Source organism: Sinohyriopsis cumingii, chromosome 6 (genome assembly GCF_028554795.1).
Source record: "Sinohyriopsis cumingii isolate HCF-2022 chromosome 6, ASM2855479v2, whole genome shotgun sequence".
Classification (NCBI taxonomy): Eukaryota; Metazoa; Mollusca; class Bivalvia; order Unionida; family Unionidae; genus Sinohyriopsis; species Sinohyriopsis cumingii.
Window position 1 is genome coordinate 40,826,993 of NC_142966.1, and position 16,051 is coordinate 40,843,043.

The 16,051-nt window shown below is 34.7% G+C and overlaps 1 protein-coding gene across 3 annotated transcripts in view; it reads right to left on the minus strand.

Annotated features, from left to right (window-relative positions):
* LOC149796766 (allene oxide synthase-lipoxygenase protein-like) overlaps nt 1-16,051 on the minus strand; it is a 175,918-nt gene that overhangs the window by 19,081 nt on the left and 140,786 nt on the right. For all 3 annotated transcript variants that reach the window (XM_089961422.1, XM_089961424.1, XM_089961423.1), the window contains exons 6-12: nt 14,883-14,978; nt 12,703-12,799; nt 12,374-12,491; nt 10,095-10,187; nt 6,885-6,945; nt 3,916-4,021; nt 1,587-1,678 (exon numbers count right to left, since the gene is read on the minus strand). In XM_089961422.1, coding sequence (XP_089817548.1) covers nt 1,587-1,678; nt 3,916-4,021; nt 6,885-6,945; nt 10,095-10,187; nt 12,374-12,491; nt 12,703-12,799; nt 14,883-14,978 — 663 coding nt within the window. The remainder of the gene's footprint in view (nt 1-1,586; nt 1,679-3,915; nt 4,022-6,884; nt 6,946-10,094; nt 10,188-12,373; nt 12,492-12,702; nt 12,800-14,882; nt 14,979-16,051) is intronic.

The following is a 16,051-nucleotide window of genomic DNA, read 5'->3' on the forward strand; positions in this document are numbered from 1 at the left end:
GGTCAACATTCAAATTGTTGATGATACCCATAATATGTATCAAGTTTGGTAGCAATCCATTGAAAACTACAACACAATGTGTAGTTTGCATTCACATCATTCAGTTTATGTACAGGCAAAAGTGGCAAAATTTCTTCCAAAAAATCAAAGATGTACAGTGATGTGCCATTATGAACATCTTTAAATAATGATCACATTATACATCAATTTTCATAGCTATCCATCTAAAACTAGGAGACTTCACATCTTCACAAGATTTTGTCAAACAAAAGGGCATTAACTCTAACAGCATATGTAGGAAGATGTTGATTCATCAATATGCAACATCTTTAGATGATGGCCATAAAAATTTTAAATTGTTCAAGATGCATTGAAAACTGTAACTAGTTGCATGCAAAATATTCTGCTCTATAAAGATCCAGTTCCAAGCAAGAACGTGGCACTTAAATAAAAAATACCAAAATAACAGTGAATAACGTCTAAATTCTGATCTTGAGATTACGACCAAAAATTTATTAAACTCTCACAGTGATCCATGAAAAATTTAGACTCTTTGCATTTGTAATATTCTGTCATAAACTGCATTCAGCTGTAAGACACAAAAAGGTCAATTAAGTCTAATAAAAATTACAGAGAATGGTTGATTTACAATGTTTCATGGCAAAATCCAAAGTGAACTGAACTAGTTGCAGTCTAAAGATTTTTTGATGGGTGAAACGGCTACTGGACATGAGAAATCCTTCTGCCTCTATGGAGGCATGGAAACGGAGGGCAAACAGTGCATGCATCACTGTGTAATAATAAATTGTAAGGCATTTCATATTATAAACAAGTCAATGGCACAAACCTGGCAGAATAAATTGTAATAATGTGCTAACCCTTTACCAATTTGTGACTGTAAAATTCTTTACTCTCAATTATTACAAATTTACACAATAATCAAGGTTTTAATATTTTCTCCATTTCCTTGGGATATCATCTAAACTTCAAATAAAATAAATTTACTGCATAAAGCATGATATAAACTGCACAATTCTGCATAGATGAATGACATTATGAGCATCGGATTACAGCTTTATTTATATAATTTAGTGTTCTGATTTTAACATACAAGCTTTTCTTAATTTGTGAATGATTTGTTTAATATTATAATTAGTGTTTCCATTCCTATGATCATTCCCATTCTAATGGCTGATATTATTATTAATTATCTTCCTTTCTTGCAGTACAAGTGATGTACAATATAAATGAAAGTAAAACTTAAAAAATGTATCACAAGAGCAAAGGATAGAATTCATGCACAGAAGTCAGCCTGTCATCATAAAATGTCACAAAATGAAATTCTCATGCAAATACCAATTTTCTACTCAGACAATGTAACAAATAACATGATTTTCAAGATAGCCTTGTTGGTTTAAGTTTAGTAGAGATAACAATGTGGTTACAGCTAAAAGTGCCCATTACATGCATTATACGTTCACTTACAGGTTATAGTGTCTGTTAACAACATTAAGTTACCATACAATGGGGTTTCAGTTTATTGCAAATGTAAGCAGCTAATATTAAGAAGCACAGTACTAATTTACCTCCAGACCACATCCTCCCTGCTCCCGTGGCTTGGTCATTTCTTCCCTCCAGCTCTGGAGCTCCCAGTCTCCTGTTATTTTCTCTGGTGTATCTGCACAGGAAGGAGATTTAACATAAAATGACAATTTATATATGAATATTTATTTAAGAAAGAACACATTTATGCTCAAACTCAACAGCCACTGTTGTGGGAGACTACATGTCATTCATACCAGATTCTTAATGCATGGATTAATTCTTTGATATAACAAGACAATCTCTGTTTCTACTACCTGTCTTGGCAGACACCATGCAGATAAAAGAAGGATGGTATCACAAGGCAGGTTCTTATGAGCTTTCGACAAATGCTTACACGACAAATTCTTATGGTCTTCAAAGGTGAAACATTATGAGTGTCGTTCTTATACTGTACTAAATCTGACAAGAACACATTGACAGTCTAACAAAAGGTCAAAGTAAAAAGATTTCAACCCATCATCTCTAACAACAATGTCAGGGCAAATTGCATCCGACTGAAAGATCATGACAAACTGGGAACCATACAAGCTACCAAGTAATTGGCCTTACGTACCTGTTGGAATGCATTAAGAGACAAAACTATGTTTCATATAAAAAGTTTATGTACACCATAACTAACAAAAGTTTATTTTGAAGTACACTGCTGGTTTAGAGATGGTCAAGCAATGGACATGCTGGACATGCACAAGGGAAACACATTCAGTTCCTTATAATGTCAATACTATGTGGGTGAATGGTCAAAAGGCTAAGAACAAGATTTTATTCTTGTTTTAATAGGCAGGTATAAATCTTAGCTAACTTAGCTCAGAATCAGAACAAATTTGACATGAAAGTACACTGATCTGAATTATCTCCCTTGATATAATAACTCTATTACAAGTGCTTGAATTAATGCTGATTATCAAACCACCCAAGAAAATGTACAAATACATACAAAGGGCAACAATACATTTTACAACTTTACTGTAACAAACTGCATGTATAAAATGCCAAACAGCAAACTACTTGATATGGACTTTATAACAATGAGAGAAGGAAGATCGTGATTTGTGTCAACAGCCTGTGTTCAGTAATGATGGCAACTAAGGTGTTGTTAAGATGGGAGATCAATAGTAATGATGGCATTAGGCACTGTTAGCACAGGAGACTAACAATAATTATGGCATCGGGCACTGCTAAGATGGGAGATAAACATTAGTAATGGCTTTAGACACTGTTAGCAAAGGAGACCAACAATAATGATTGCATTAAACACTGCTAAGATGGGAGACAAACATTAATTATGGAAATAGGCATTGGAGCACAAGAGGCCAACAGTAATGATGACATTAGGTAATGTTAATATGGTAGACCAATGGTAATTATGGCATTAGGCATTGTTAGCAAAGGAGGCCAACATGCTCCACTAAACAGCCTGCCACACTTGATAATTTTCAATATGGTGGACACATGTTCACAACAAGTTAGCACAGCATTGCATTTTCCAATTTTTAAACTGTGCTCTTCAAAGATTAGTAAATAAGCACCACCTGGCCATAGAAAGTGTTTACTTTAATCCATATTGATGAATACATGACAGGTGTATCTCATTAAAAAATAAACTGAATATCTATGTTCTCTTAGCTGTAACATGTCACAGCTGGCAGGCTTTTCTGTGGGTGAAACAAAATTAACATGCATTGCTTTTGGAAAGATACCTCTCTCTCAACAATGAAACTTTTGCAACCTTCTGCTCTTCACTTTTAGCCCACACAGGACGACTGTTCTCATAGAACTCCAAATAACACTAACCTTACTGAACAGAGAATGGTCATATCTACTCATCACTGCTGTTAATTGATGTATGATAGCAAAATTCTCTTCCAAGGTCAAATTCAGGTATAACCATGTATACTCACTTGTAAGTCGAGTCAGACTGCAAACAACAAAGACCCTAATCTACCATATCATAATGCAACTGCAGATCATTATCTGTGTTTTATGTTGTACTGCTTACTCCTCACACACTGCACAGACCCAGATCTGACAGTGCATTATACAACTGCAGATCTGGTCGATGCAGTCTGCAGTTGGGTTCATCTTATATGTTAGTATGACTTGCAACTGATAAGCAATGCTGGAAAATCACTTGTCTCACATCTGACAATCTGGCAAATCAAACTCTTACTTAGAAAGCAAGAAACTATATATCTTGCCCTGAATTTTATATAAAACTGAATGTAAAAAAATCTGAATTTTGTGCAGTTTCATCAAAATCTGTCATAAGATACGTTTTACATTTTCAAGCCAAGTGTGGTCTAGCTAACTCACCATAATACAGGCGAACATATTTGGAAACATAGTTGTTGATTGCCTTGTACAAAAGCAGGGCATCATCTCTGAAGTGGTATCCTGGTAACACGTTCTGACTGTAGAGCTGTAAAAAAAAAATATTCCTCCTTTCAAAATTTGAAATAAAACAAATTCAATAAATGTTTACAAAATGAAGAAATCTGGATGTGACCATTTGTACAGAGCCGTAGAGATACTTTTACCACTTTACATGTAACTATTTCAAAGAACATCTGAATTAAAAGTGTTGACACTGAGGAATGAATCTGACCAGTAACCTTGACCTTGAAGATATATAACTGCCTATTTTACACAAGGTGTTATCAAATAGAGAAATGTATGTTTACTATGGTTCATCCCTGGACAGTGAACAGATCTGGAGATATAAAATGGAAAGAAAAGCAACCACAAATATAGACATGTACACTGTCTTCAGCCTTGAAGACAGAACTCCGAATGCAGATATACTGTCAGGATTTTGTCTTAAGTGCGATCTCTCTGCTTGTGGCCAAGACAATGAGAGAGTAGGAGAAGAAAAAGTTGGGGGGGTGGGGGCAATCAACACGGTGCATTATTTACCAAACATTTCTCACGACAAATCAACTTTCTTTGGCTCTATACTGAAACCAAAATCCTACAAAGATGTCAGCTCTAGTTGTATACGTATTAATCTGTTGACTGTTTCTGAGCTTCATTTGTTCTTTATGTGTATGGATAGTATTTTGTGCTGATAACCCCTTTCACAGTCTGCCATCTTGATAGCTTAGCCAGTTTCAAAAGTTGGGAAACTGTTCTTTATGGCAATATTTTCCCATGAATATCTCTAAAACTTGTCACCTAACATTCTACTATTAAAATGCCAATTTGCAACTCAAAAAGGTTATTTTCCACTTAATTTCTATACATATTATACAATATATCCCCCCATCATAATTGTGTGTGGGTGATTTAAATTTTAATGTAGCTTTACAATTTTAGTCATATTGCTATGATGTCTCCCATGTGGCAGCTTATAGTGATGTCTTGCACTGGGGCATCATACCACAGACATGTAGCATCAAGTCCCACCCACATTATCTTGACATCAGGCCGAATATTCCTAACACCAATCTTTTAATGCTGAGTGCCAAGTGAGGCAGGTGCTAGTACCATTTTTATAAGTCTTCGTTATAACTGGGCTGGGGTTTGAACCCACATCATCCCATCTTGATGCTGTGTTATAATAATGTCATGTAACAGTCAAGATTGCTGAAACTTTGTGTCAACATCTGGTTTCTTCTTTTATGAATTCATCTAACTGAACATCTGACATCATATCAGAATTATCGTCCTCTGTTTGGCAAGTAACTCCACTTTATCTTTCCCATACTTCATTCTTATACATTCACACAAGCACTAACTTAACTTGAAAGGAATCAGTAATTTTCCACCCAGCCATTTCCTATAATCCCTTACAAAAATTGACCAAAGTTCACATATAAGCAAATGTCAGGAAATGGAATCAACTGCAGAACCCTTCGGAATTTTCTGTTATAGTAATCAGCAGCATTTCCAAGCATCCACCTGCATTAACCTATATCTACCTGCTTTCTGGAATGGACAAAGGCATTTTGATGAAATAAGTTTTCTTACTATTTAATTTCTTTCTGATATTCTTATTTATTTAACTTATATGAACAGTTAAATAAAAACATTATACTTATAATGCAGGGTGGATTTCTGAAGGCTTGACTCTGAAGTAATCTCTCTGAGTTCTCATGAAACAATGCTTTCCAAGTGTGCAAATTCAATAAAACAAAGTGTGCAATATTTTGAGCACATGCACATCCAGACTGTATCTCTTCAAATGTGAAATGCAACAAAAACCGAAAGTGACAATATTCAAGTGTAGTAGATTTAATTCATTTATCTTAAACAGATCATAGGTTATTGACTTGAGGGACAAATATTACTGAAACCCAAAATATTGGCATGTAGCCTTGACCTTAAAGACAGAAATTCCAGTGTAGTACAAGAAAAAAAATAGAATAAATTTCATCAGTTAGTCTCAAATGGATCTAATATGACAGGCTGGAAAATGTCAAGGAAAACGTATAAGACTAACCCTTGACCTTGACATTGTAAAAATGCAGAATCTCAAATATGGTATCTGACCCATCTGCTAATAATAATACATGTGTCTCAGGGTTCAGGAAAGAGTATTCAAAATCTAAAACTAAATACTGACCCATGACCATGACCCTGAAGATATAACCCCCAAAATACTGACCCATGACCACAAACCTGAAGATATAACTCCCAGCAATAATGACCAATGACCATGACCTGAAGATATAACCCCCCAAAATAATGACCCATGACCACAACCCTGAATATATAACACCCCAAAATAATGACCAAAGACCACGACCCTGAAGATACACCCCCCCCCAAAATACTGACCCATGACCATGACCCTGAAGATATACCCCCCAAAATACTGACCCACGACCATGACCATGTAGACACAACCCCAGGCAATGTGGTATATGAGACTCTTTCTATTAATAACGGACAAGTATATCATTTAATTTCATCAATGAAAGGGTTCTTCAGTCATAAATTGGAAAGAAAAGACTGATATGCAAATTAAAATATTGACCAATGACACTGACTTTTAGTAAATGACCACTAAGATAGTTTGTCAAATAATGTCAAATATATACCAAACAAGACTTGAAATAATTACTGTGAAACTAGACAAAGAGAAGAAGTTAAACATATTCTGATCAATTTCACAAAGAAGGGTTTACTGAAACAAAGAAAATATATATTATATTTATCGCCAACTCCTATGAATGATGTGTCAGAGCTCTAATGCTAAGATGATAAAATGAATCAAGAAATTTACAAAGTATCCAGAGTCTAAAACAGACAGATGCTTATTGGAAAATTATATATCAAATTACCCCTCGGCGTTTCAGATCTTCTGGTAGAGTACCTTGTACATTCATCCTCCACATATTAATTCTGAAAAATAAATAACAATGTAATAATTAACCAAATTATGACCCCAAAAAGAAATTTAAAGTCAATAACAGTGGTTTCAAGTGGTACTGTGATACCAAAATGAGGTACTTTTCAGTGTATCAACCTGATCTTTCTTATAAGTTTTGTAGGAATGTGGCTAAGCTATGTGATTTGCCTGCATGGTTGCGCTTCGGTGTATATCATAAGGCTGGAGTGGTGATACAAAAAGCTCCCAAAAAAGCATTTTAGAATTGTTCTGAGAAAGCAGAAAGAATGCTTTTGATATGCATGGCATAAAGATACAGCAAGGTTGCCGGACTGAGACGTATTCATAAGCTATATCAAATGAGTTCTTTCCCTTGACTCAGAACAAAATAAATCTGTAATAAAATGGAAAGATTGATGCATTTATCATTACACATAACCATATCAGACAAAAGAATGGTTCTGATGTTCTGTCACAAAGTCTGGTCGATTCTCTTAGGAAGCAGCGGAACCAGTCTGATAATGTCGAGCATATGGAAAGAAATACAGACAAAATAAAAATGCCATTCAAATCTTCAATAAACTGACTTGAAGGGTTATGGTGCATGGATACCACATGTAAGATATGAGCCGTGAATGATGAAGCATGTAAAGCTTTGTTATCTACCTGTATCAAACAAAGCATGAACAAGAGAACCAAGTGGACTTCATATTGCTCACCTTGCTTACATGACTTAACAGTTCACTATTTCACAAAGTAGATTTGTATTGTCTTGTATAAACATTTTACTGTATTGTCAAAACCCTCTTGAATGTTTTATCATTTTGAATTTATTTATTTTACTATTTATCATGCATAATTAATACGTAAATTAGCTTCGCATAATCGAAGTTAAAAAAAACTTGATATAAATCCATGTACCAAGTTTTATAGAAACCAAGGCTACAGTCATAGTCTCTAGATTTAGAGAGGTAGCAAACTCAGCCAATTGGATGCAAGATACCCAAATAATATTCACAGATATTGCTTATTAAAGAACCTGTCTGCAACAATTATAAATAAAATGTACACATAAGGTTGAGCCAAATCTGACTGGAATTCTGTCTCCAGTCTGTTAATAAGCTTAGACAATCAAGTATAAGAATACTCATTAGTATGGACATCAAAAGCATCAAAGATCTTCATAACATAAGACTATTTAACATTTTGATCAAAATCTAATCACAAATATAGTTGATGGAATGTTAACAGGTTTAGCTAATTAGATGAAAGATGACATCATCAATATGCATGAATTTTACTTATAATAATATTCAACCAAGATCTTTATGATGTGGGCCTATGTACCAAGTTTGATCAAAATCCTATACCAAATAGTCAATCGAGTGATAAGAAAAATTCAGTCCAAATATGATGCAAAAAATGCTCATAAATTGCACAAGTGTTGCTCATAATACAAAGAGAACAACACCTTGATGGTTTTAGTCTATTTGCCAAGTTTGGTGAACATATAGAGCCAGAAATAATCTCTCAAGTTGTAAGACACTCACCCAATCATAAGAAAGATCACCTCATTAATTTGCATATATCTTTCTCATAATATAAGATATGGCTTGATGATACATGTTAATTACCAATCATCTGCAAAATCACCTGATGCATGAGTCTTGCTAATATGTGTATTCCTCCAATATTTCAATCACATAAGCCAATTTGCTATCTTTGATCAAAACTAGGTCCGAAATAGACTCTAAAAGTGCTAAGATGCTCAGCTAATCACATTAAAGAGCGTCTAAATAATATGCATGGATCCTGCACATTATCAAATTCCTGTGAGCTCTTGATCATATAAGGCAATATTTGAAGTCCTATTCAAATCAAATCTAAATTAGGGCTTCCAAAGCGGTAACAAGCTGTACCAAACAGATGAACAATCACTCATTCATATATGTGGATCTCTCTTGCAAGTGTCCAAGATTTTCATGGCATAAGCATGCATTCTAAGTTTGATCAAAACTATATTAGAATCATGGCTTCTATAAGGGTAATAAACTCAACAAACTAGATGCAAGATTACATTGTAAATTATGCAAGGATCTTGCTCATTATCAAACCCATGCAAGATCATGATGACATAACCATGTATTGAAAGTTTAATGAAAATTGGATCAGAAAGACAACTTCTAGAGCGACAACAAGCTCAGTCAATCTGAAGTAGAAAGAGCTCACTGATACATTGGCTCACTCCCATTAGGAAACTTGTCGGAAAAATTGGTGACATAAGCACATATTCCAAGTTTTACCAAAACTGGATCAGAAATATGGTTTCCAATATGGCAACAAGTTCAGCTAATTGGGTATAAGATGACCTCATATGTGTGCATCGATCACTCTCATTAATGAATACATCAGAGAACTTAACAATATAAGCATATATTCCATGGTTCATCAAAACGGGATCATAAAACGGCCTCCAAAGTGGCAACAAGGTCAGCCAATCCAATGCAAGTTACCTCAGTCATATGCATGCAAGTATGAAGATATCCACATATCACATTCTTTGTTGAGGATCTCAGGGGAGATTAGTTGTAATTAACTCAGATTTACCCTCTATAAATAAAATAGTTATTATCATTATATTATTATATTATTATTATTATTATTATTATTATTATAAATGCAAGTAAAATTAATTTTGACTAAGGACTAAACATGATCAACACTCCTTCTAGATTGTATTAAAATTTAGCTGGGTCAAAATGTTCACTGTTGATGAGCAGCTGGCTTGTTCACTTTTAAATTAAGTCACACATAAATTACACTGACACCAAATCATATGAATTATTATGTAATCCCTTGAAATGTCTTCAAAATTACACTTCCCTAAAATGGTCTCCCATATTACACTAATCTGTCAGTACTTGATGAAAAATCTGCTGCAATATCAAAAAGGAAGTTAAACTTTTAATTTGATTTTAATATTATCAATAGTACTTCAGACAATATCGGTAAAAATAAACTTTTAATTTGATTTTATATCATCAACAGTACTTCAGATATTATCAGTCTAGACGCTGATTGTTTCATATATGATATCAAAATACATACATGTATCTTTTATTGATTCAGAAAAACATTTTGTTCCTCATCACTATGTACTAACCCTTTGGAAATGAGCTCAAACATTCCCACAATTCCAATGTTCATGGTCTTGTCTACCCAGCCATTTGGTGACACCAACACCTCCAGACCACGACTGTTGAAAGATGAAAGATTCTCTTTTTTTTAAAATAAAAGATAAAATCATATGAATCAAAGGTGAGACAAAGTATTGAGGGAAGGAGCAGAAAAGTGTATTTTTTAATAGTTTTTTTTTCTCTCATAAATTGGCATGTCTTAGTGCTCTCAGATGATGATGGTGTAAATTTACGGAAACGGATGTCTTGATATGTTGCACTTCTTAATGACAGACACAACTTTTTCCCACTCACGAGGTCCATCAATACTACCTAAAAAATATTAACTAAATCTTTGCAAATCAGTTTGGGAGTTAAAATGGTTTCTTTCACAGAACCAGAAAATAATTAGTTCTGTTTGGTTCTCCTTCTTTTTCAAACTGGCTTCATACAATTAATAATTCATGAGAAGCAAAGTGGAGGCAAATGCCTAATTGTACAAACTGATGACATTTACACAGTGATATTTTCTCATCTGTACACTTTTCACACAAGCAAAGTCACAATTCTTCATTTATAATCTGTTTTAAGAAAGGCTGCAACTTTCATCTTCCCTCTTGTTAATCGGCTGTAAACAATTTAACACCCTCTGTTTGTTAATTACTAAGTTTTCAACGAACACCCTCTGTTTGTTAATTACTAAGTTTTCATTGAACACCCTCTGTTTGTTAATTACAAAGTTTTCAGCATATATATTAGATAATAAATCCTAGCTTTCCATGTCTAACCTGCATCAAACTAAAGAGTGTACATAGACCCAGACCTACTCTTGCATAGATGAACCTGGCAGATCTGGGACCATGCCAATCACTCTAAATCTTATATGCAATTAAAGAATTGAGTCTAATATGCAATTAAATTATGTAAAGGCAGATCTGGGTCTATACACAATTCGTAGTTGTGTATACATTATACAATTGCAGATCTGGGTCCATACACAATTGATAGCTGGGTTTGCATTATGTAATGACAGCTCTGGGTCTATACACAGTTGGGTATACATTAAGTAATGACAGCTCTGGTTCTACACACAGTTGGCAGTTGGGTATGGATTATGCAATTGCAGATCTGGGTCTATACACAGCTCGTAGTATGGGTATGCATTTTATAAAGGTTGATCTGGTACAATACACGGTAGTTGTGTATACATTACACAATGGCAGATCTAGGACAATACACAGCTGGTACTTGTGTATACATTATGCAATGGCAGCTCTGGGTCTATACACAGTTGATAGTTGTGTATGCATTATACAATGGCAGATCTGGATCTATACACTGTTGTTATTTGTTATGAATTATGCAATGGCAAAACATGCCAGACTCATGACTGAAAGAAAGAGGCAGGATGCTACCATCAGATTAGCCTAGGTCAACTACTGTGTTGTGTGCCTGTGCAATACATGTAAATCAAATTGCCTTGGCACAATATAATCTATCAATGTAACTCTAATTACTTAGGCACGCTATAATCTACCCATGTTACTCTAACTGCCTGGGTACAGTATAATCAACCTGTGTTATTCTAATTGCCTTGGCACAATATAATCTACCCAATTTACTCTAATTACCTTGGCACAATATAATCTATCCATTTTACTCTAATTCTCTTGGCACAATATAATCTGTCTATATAACTCTAACTGCTTTGGCACAAAATCATCTATCCATGTTACTCTAATTTCCCTGGCACAATATAATCTATCCATGTTACTCTAATTGCCTTGGCACAATATCATCTGTCCATTTAACTCAATAATTGCCTTGGCATAATATAATTTATCCATATAACTCTAACTGCCTTGGCACAATATTGTCTATCCATATAACTCTAATTGCCTTGGCTTAAAATAATCTATCCATGTAACTCTAATTACTTTGGCACAATATAATTTATCCATGTTACTAATTTCCTTGGCACAATATAATCTATCCATGTTATTCTAATTGTCTTGTCACAATAATCTCTCCATGTAACTCTAATTGTCTTGGCACAATAATCTTTCCATGTAACTCTAATTGCCTTGGCACAATATAATCTTCCCGTGTTTAACATACAGCAAAACAGAAATCATATCAGTTACATCTCACTGGATATGAAAACTAACCAAAGTGAGACCACTATAGTACCCATAGTAACAAAAAATACAAGCTACTTTTCTACAGTAAGACTAAATATTTTCAGCATGAAATTAATGTGTCTTACGTGTTGATGGCAATAAGATACAGGAAGTGTGGTGCAAGCAGCTTGAATAGTGGATGAGACTGGGACAAATTTCTGTGGGTGATTACAACTATTCCCTCCATCAGCAAGTGGGTAAAACCTGAAAATGAAAGCATTATTACCATGTATTTACTTTTAATACCTTCTTAAACATGTTATTTGTGTTTCCATTTCAAAGAGGTTATACATTTGAATACTGTTCTATAATTGACACATGTAAACTTTTGTCCAATTTTGGTCACATGTCTGATTATTTGCAGTTTGCTTGACAATAAAGATTTCAGTGCTTTAAGAAATGACTGCTATCCTACCCAGATGAGTGAGAGCCTGATGGTATGCTGCATCAGAGTTGTTGTACCACATCTTTGCCAGCATCCAGGTGTATGGGGGATCTGTCGGCAGGAAAACCTGTAAACGATATGCACTTGATATAAAAGCATTATGACATAAGAAGGAGAAAGATGCTTTAAATTGATTAAAAGTTGGATAGAAAGAGGAAAATTCAACTTCCAAGTGGGAAGATCTTACTCCAGTGCCCATCTATTTTGGAAGTTAATTATGCTATGTTAATGATAATAATGGGCCATTATTGGTCTTTAATGATAACATGAGCCATTTGTGGTCTTTTTTAACATAGGCCAGGACTAATTTTAATGATAATATTGGGTATGGGTGGCGTTTAATATCAGCATGGGTCACAAATGGTCTTTAATGATAGCACAAGCCATTAGTGACTTTAATAATAACATGGGTCATTAGTGGTCTTTCATGATAACATGGGCCATGAGTGGTTTTTAATGACTACATGGGCCATGTGTGGTCTTTAATGATAGCTTGGGCCATTTGTCATCTTTAATGATAGCACGGAACATTAGTGGTCTTTAATGACAGAATGGAACATTAGCGGTCTTTCATGACAGCATGGGCCGTTATTGGTCATTAACGACTGCATGGATCATGTGTGGTCCTTAATGATAACATGGACCATTTGTCATCTTTAATGACAGCATGGAACATTAGTGATCTTTAATGATAATATGGGGTATTAGTGATCTTTCATGATAACATGGTCCATGTGTGGTCTCTAATGATTGACCATGTGTGGTCTTTGTTAGTATGGAGCATTAATGGTCTAGCACAATCACAAGGGCCATTAGTGGTCTTTAATGACAGCACCTGCAATTTGAGGGTTTTTTATGACAAGGGCCATGACTAGTCTTTAATGATAATGTGGGGCATGATAGCATGGGCCATTTGTGGTCTGTACTAATAGCATGGAACATCAGTGGTCTTTAGTAATGGCATGGAATATTCGTGATCTTTAGTGATTGCATGGCATTAGCAAATAGTGACCTTTAATAATAAATTTGGTAAATATTGGTCTTTAATGATAATGCTGAACATTAGTAGTCATTAATGATAGCTTAACATTAGTGGTCATTAAAGACCGCATGGGCAATTTGTGGTCTTTAATGATAGCATGGGTAATTAGTGGTCTTTAATGGTAGCATGGGTAATTAGTGGTCTTTAATGATAGCAAGGGTAATTAGTGGTCTTTAATGATACATGGGTAATTAGTGGTCTTTAATGATACATGGGTAATTAGTGGTCTTTAATGATATCATGGGTAATCAGTGGCCTTTAATGATACCATGAGTAATTAGTGTTCTTTAATGATACCATGAGTAATTAATGGTCTTTAATGATACATGGGTAATTAGTGGTCTTTAATGATAGCATGGGTAATTAGTGGTCTTTAATGATACCATGAGTAATTAGTGTTCTTTAATGATACCATGAGTAATTAGTGGTCTTTAATGATACATGGGTAATTAGTGGTCTTTAATGATAGCATGGGTTATTAGTGGTCTTTAAGGGATACCATGGGTAATCTGTGGTCTTTAATGATTGCATGGGCAATAAGTGGTCTTTAATGATAGTATGGGCCATTAATGGTTTTTAATGACATCATAGGCAATTAGTGGTCTTTAATGACGACATGGGTAATTAGTGGTCTTTAATGAGAGCACTGGCAATTAGTGGTCTTTAATGATATCATGGGCCATTAATGGTCCTTAATGACAGCATTGGCAATTGGTGCTCTAAGGACAGCATGGGTAATTAGTGGTCTTAACGATAGCATGGGACATTAGTGATCTTTACTGATAGCACTGAACATCAATGGTTTTTAACGACAGCATGGGCCATTAGTGGTCATGAGCACGGGACATAAATGGTTTTTAATCATAAAAATGAGTGGATGTAAGGAAATGATCCTTAGTTATAAAATTTTCTTGTTCCAATTAATAAGAGTTTGAGATTTTATTCTGCTAAAGGCTACCAAGAGTTTTCATTACTTCAGAAGAAGAAAAAGCAGAAACGGGAACACACAATTATTAAGTTTTGTTTCTGAACATTAATACCAATTATGTTTTCTTTAATTAACACAATTAGATACTGTTAATTTCATCAAAAAGCCTGAGGCACTTACAGGATTTGTTGGTCCTTTATTCTGGTGTAGTTGTATTGCTATGGGAACCAGCTGATGATTGCCATTCATCAAGAACAACGCAACAGGAGAACACACCTGAAATTATTTACATTGCTTAATATTAAACGTATCACATATGAACTAGATCTACCATCACATAACATACCTGCATACCAGGGTCCATGATGTTTAGCTGATATAATTAGATTAAATAGCACAAATGATGCTGGTGTATCATGTGACAGCAGATCTGGCCTCAAATTCAACAAAAGCTTTTGAGCTTTGACATAAAGACTTTATTTGGACCTATCACAAATAATATTACATGCACTTCTAAAAGTTCATTTCTGATTGGATGATAATAGAACTCAAAATCAGACCCAAGATCAGAGTTTTATGATTTTTGATAATTTTTATTTTAAGCAAGAAGCTCAAAATGAAACAAGAGTCCCATGAAGAGAATGATCTCCACTTCCTGAAAAGAATTTCCAGGATTTCAGGACAAGACTCTATCTTCTTTTTAACTGTAAACATGTTGACACGATATCTGATATTCTATAGCTTTGTGATTTTCAAAATTAGCCATGATAGCAGCATACTAGATATCAGATCAGAGCCATTTTCATTTAGGACATTATCAGATTTTTTTATGAAATCCCCATGCCAATATGACCATATGTTCAAGACAACTAGTGACAAGATTTTCAGTATGTTCATTGTATCAACCATACCGGATTATGGGGCCAGGCCATCTTACCTATGTCTGCGTGGGTTTGAGTCTCAGATTCGGCTAATGTGGGTATGTGAGAAAGCTTGCCAGTAGCTTCCTGTGGGTCGGTGGTTGTTTCCAGGGTTTTCCTGGGTTCTTCCTCCACCATTAATACTGGCTGCCATGTATAGCCTATCGTGTGCTGAAAAATGGTGTTAAACCCTACAACAACAACAACAACAACAACCTGGACAAAACTATCAAGCTTTGGAGACTCCATCACTGCCTCATGGTTAATTTTTCTTTTTAATACTCATGTACCCAAACTGAGCTATTCTTTTATACATATCCCTAGCACAAATCTGAAATAGCAGTTTCATGATGTAGTCTGATTTGTGTTGATAAGATCCAATCCACATGTATATAATTAATGACATGGTGACATATTTTAAAGACAGAA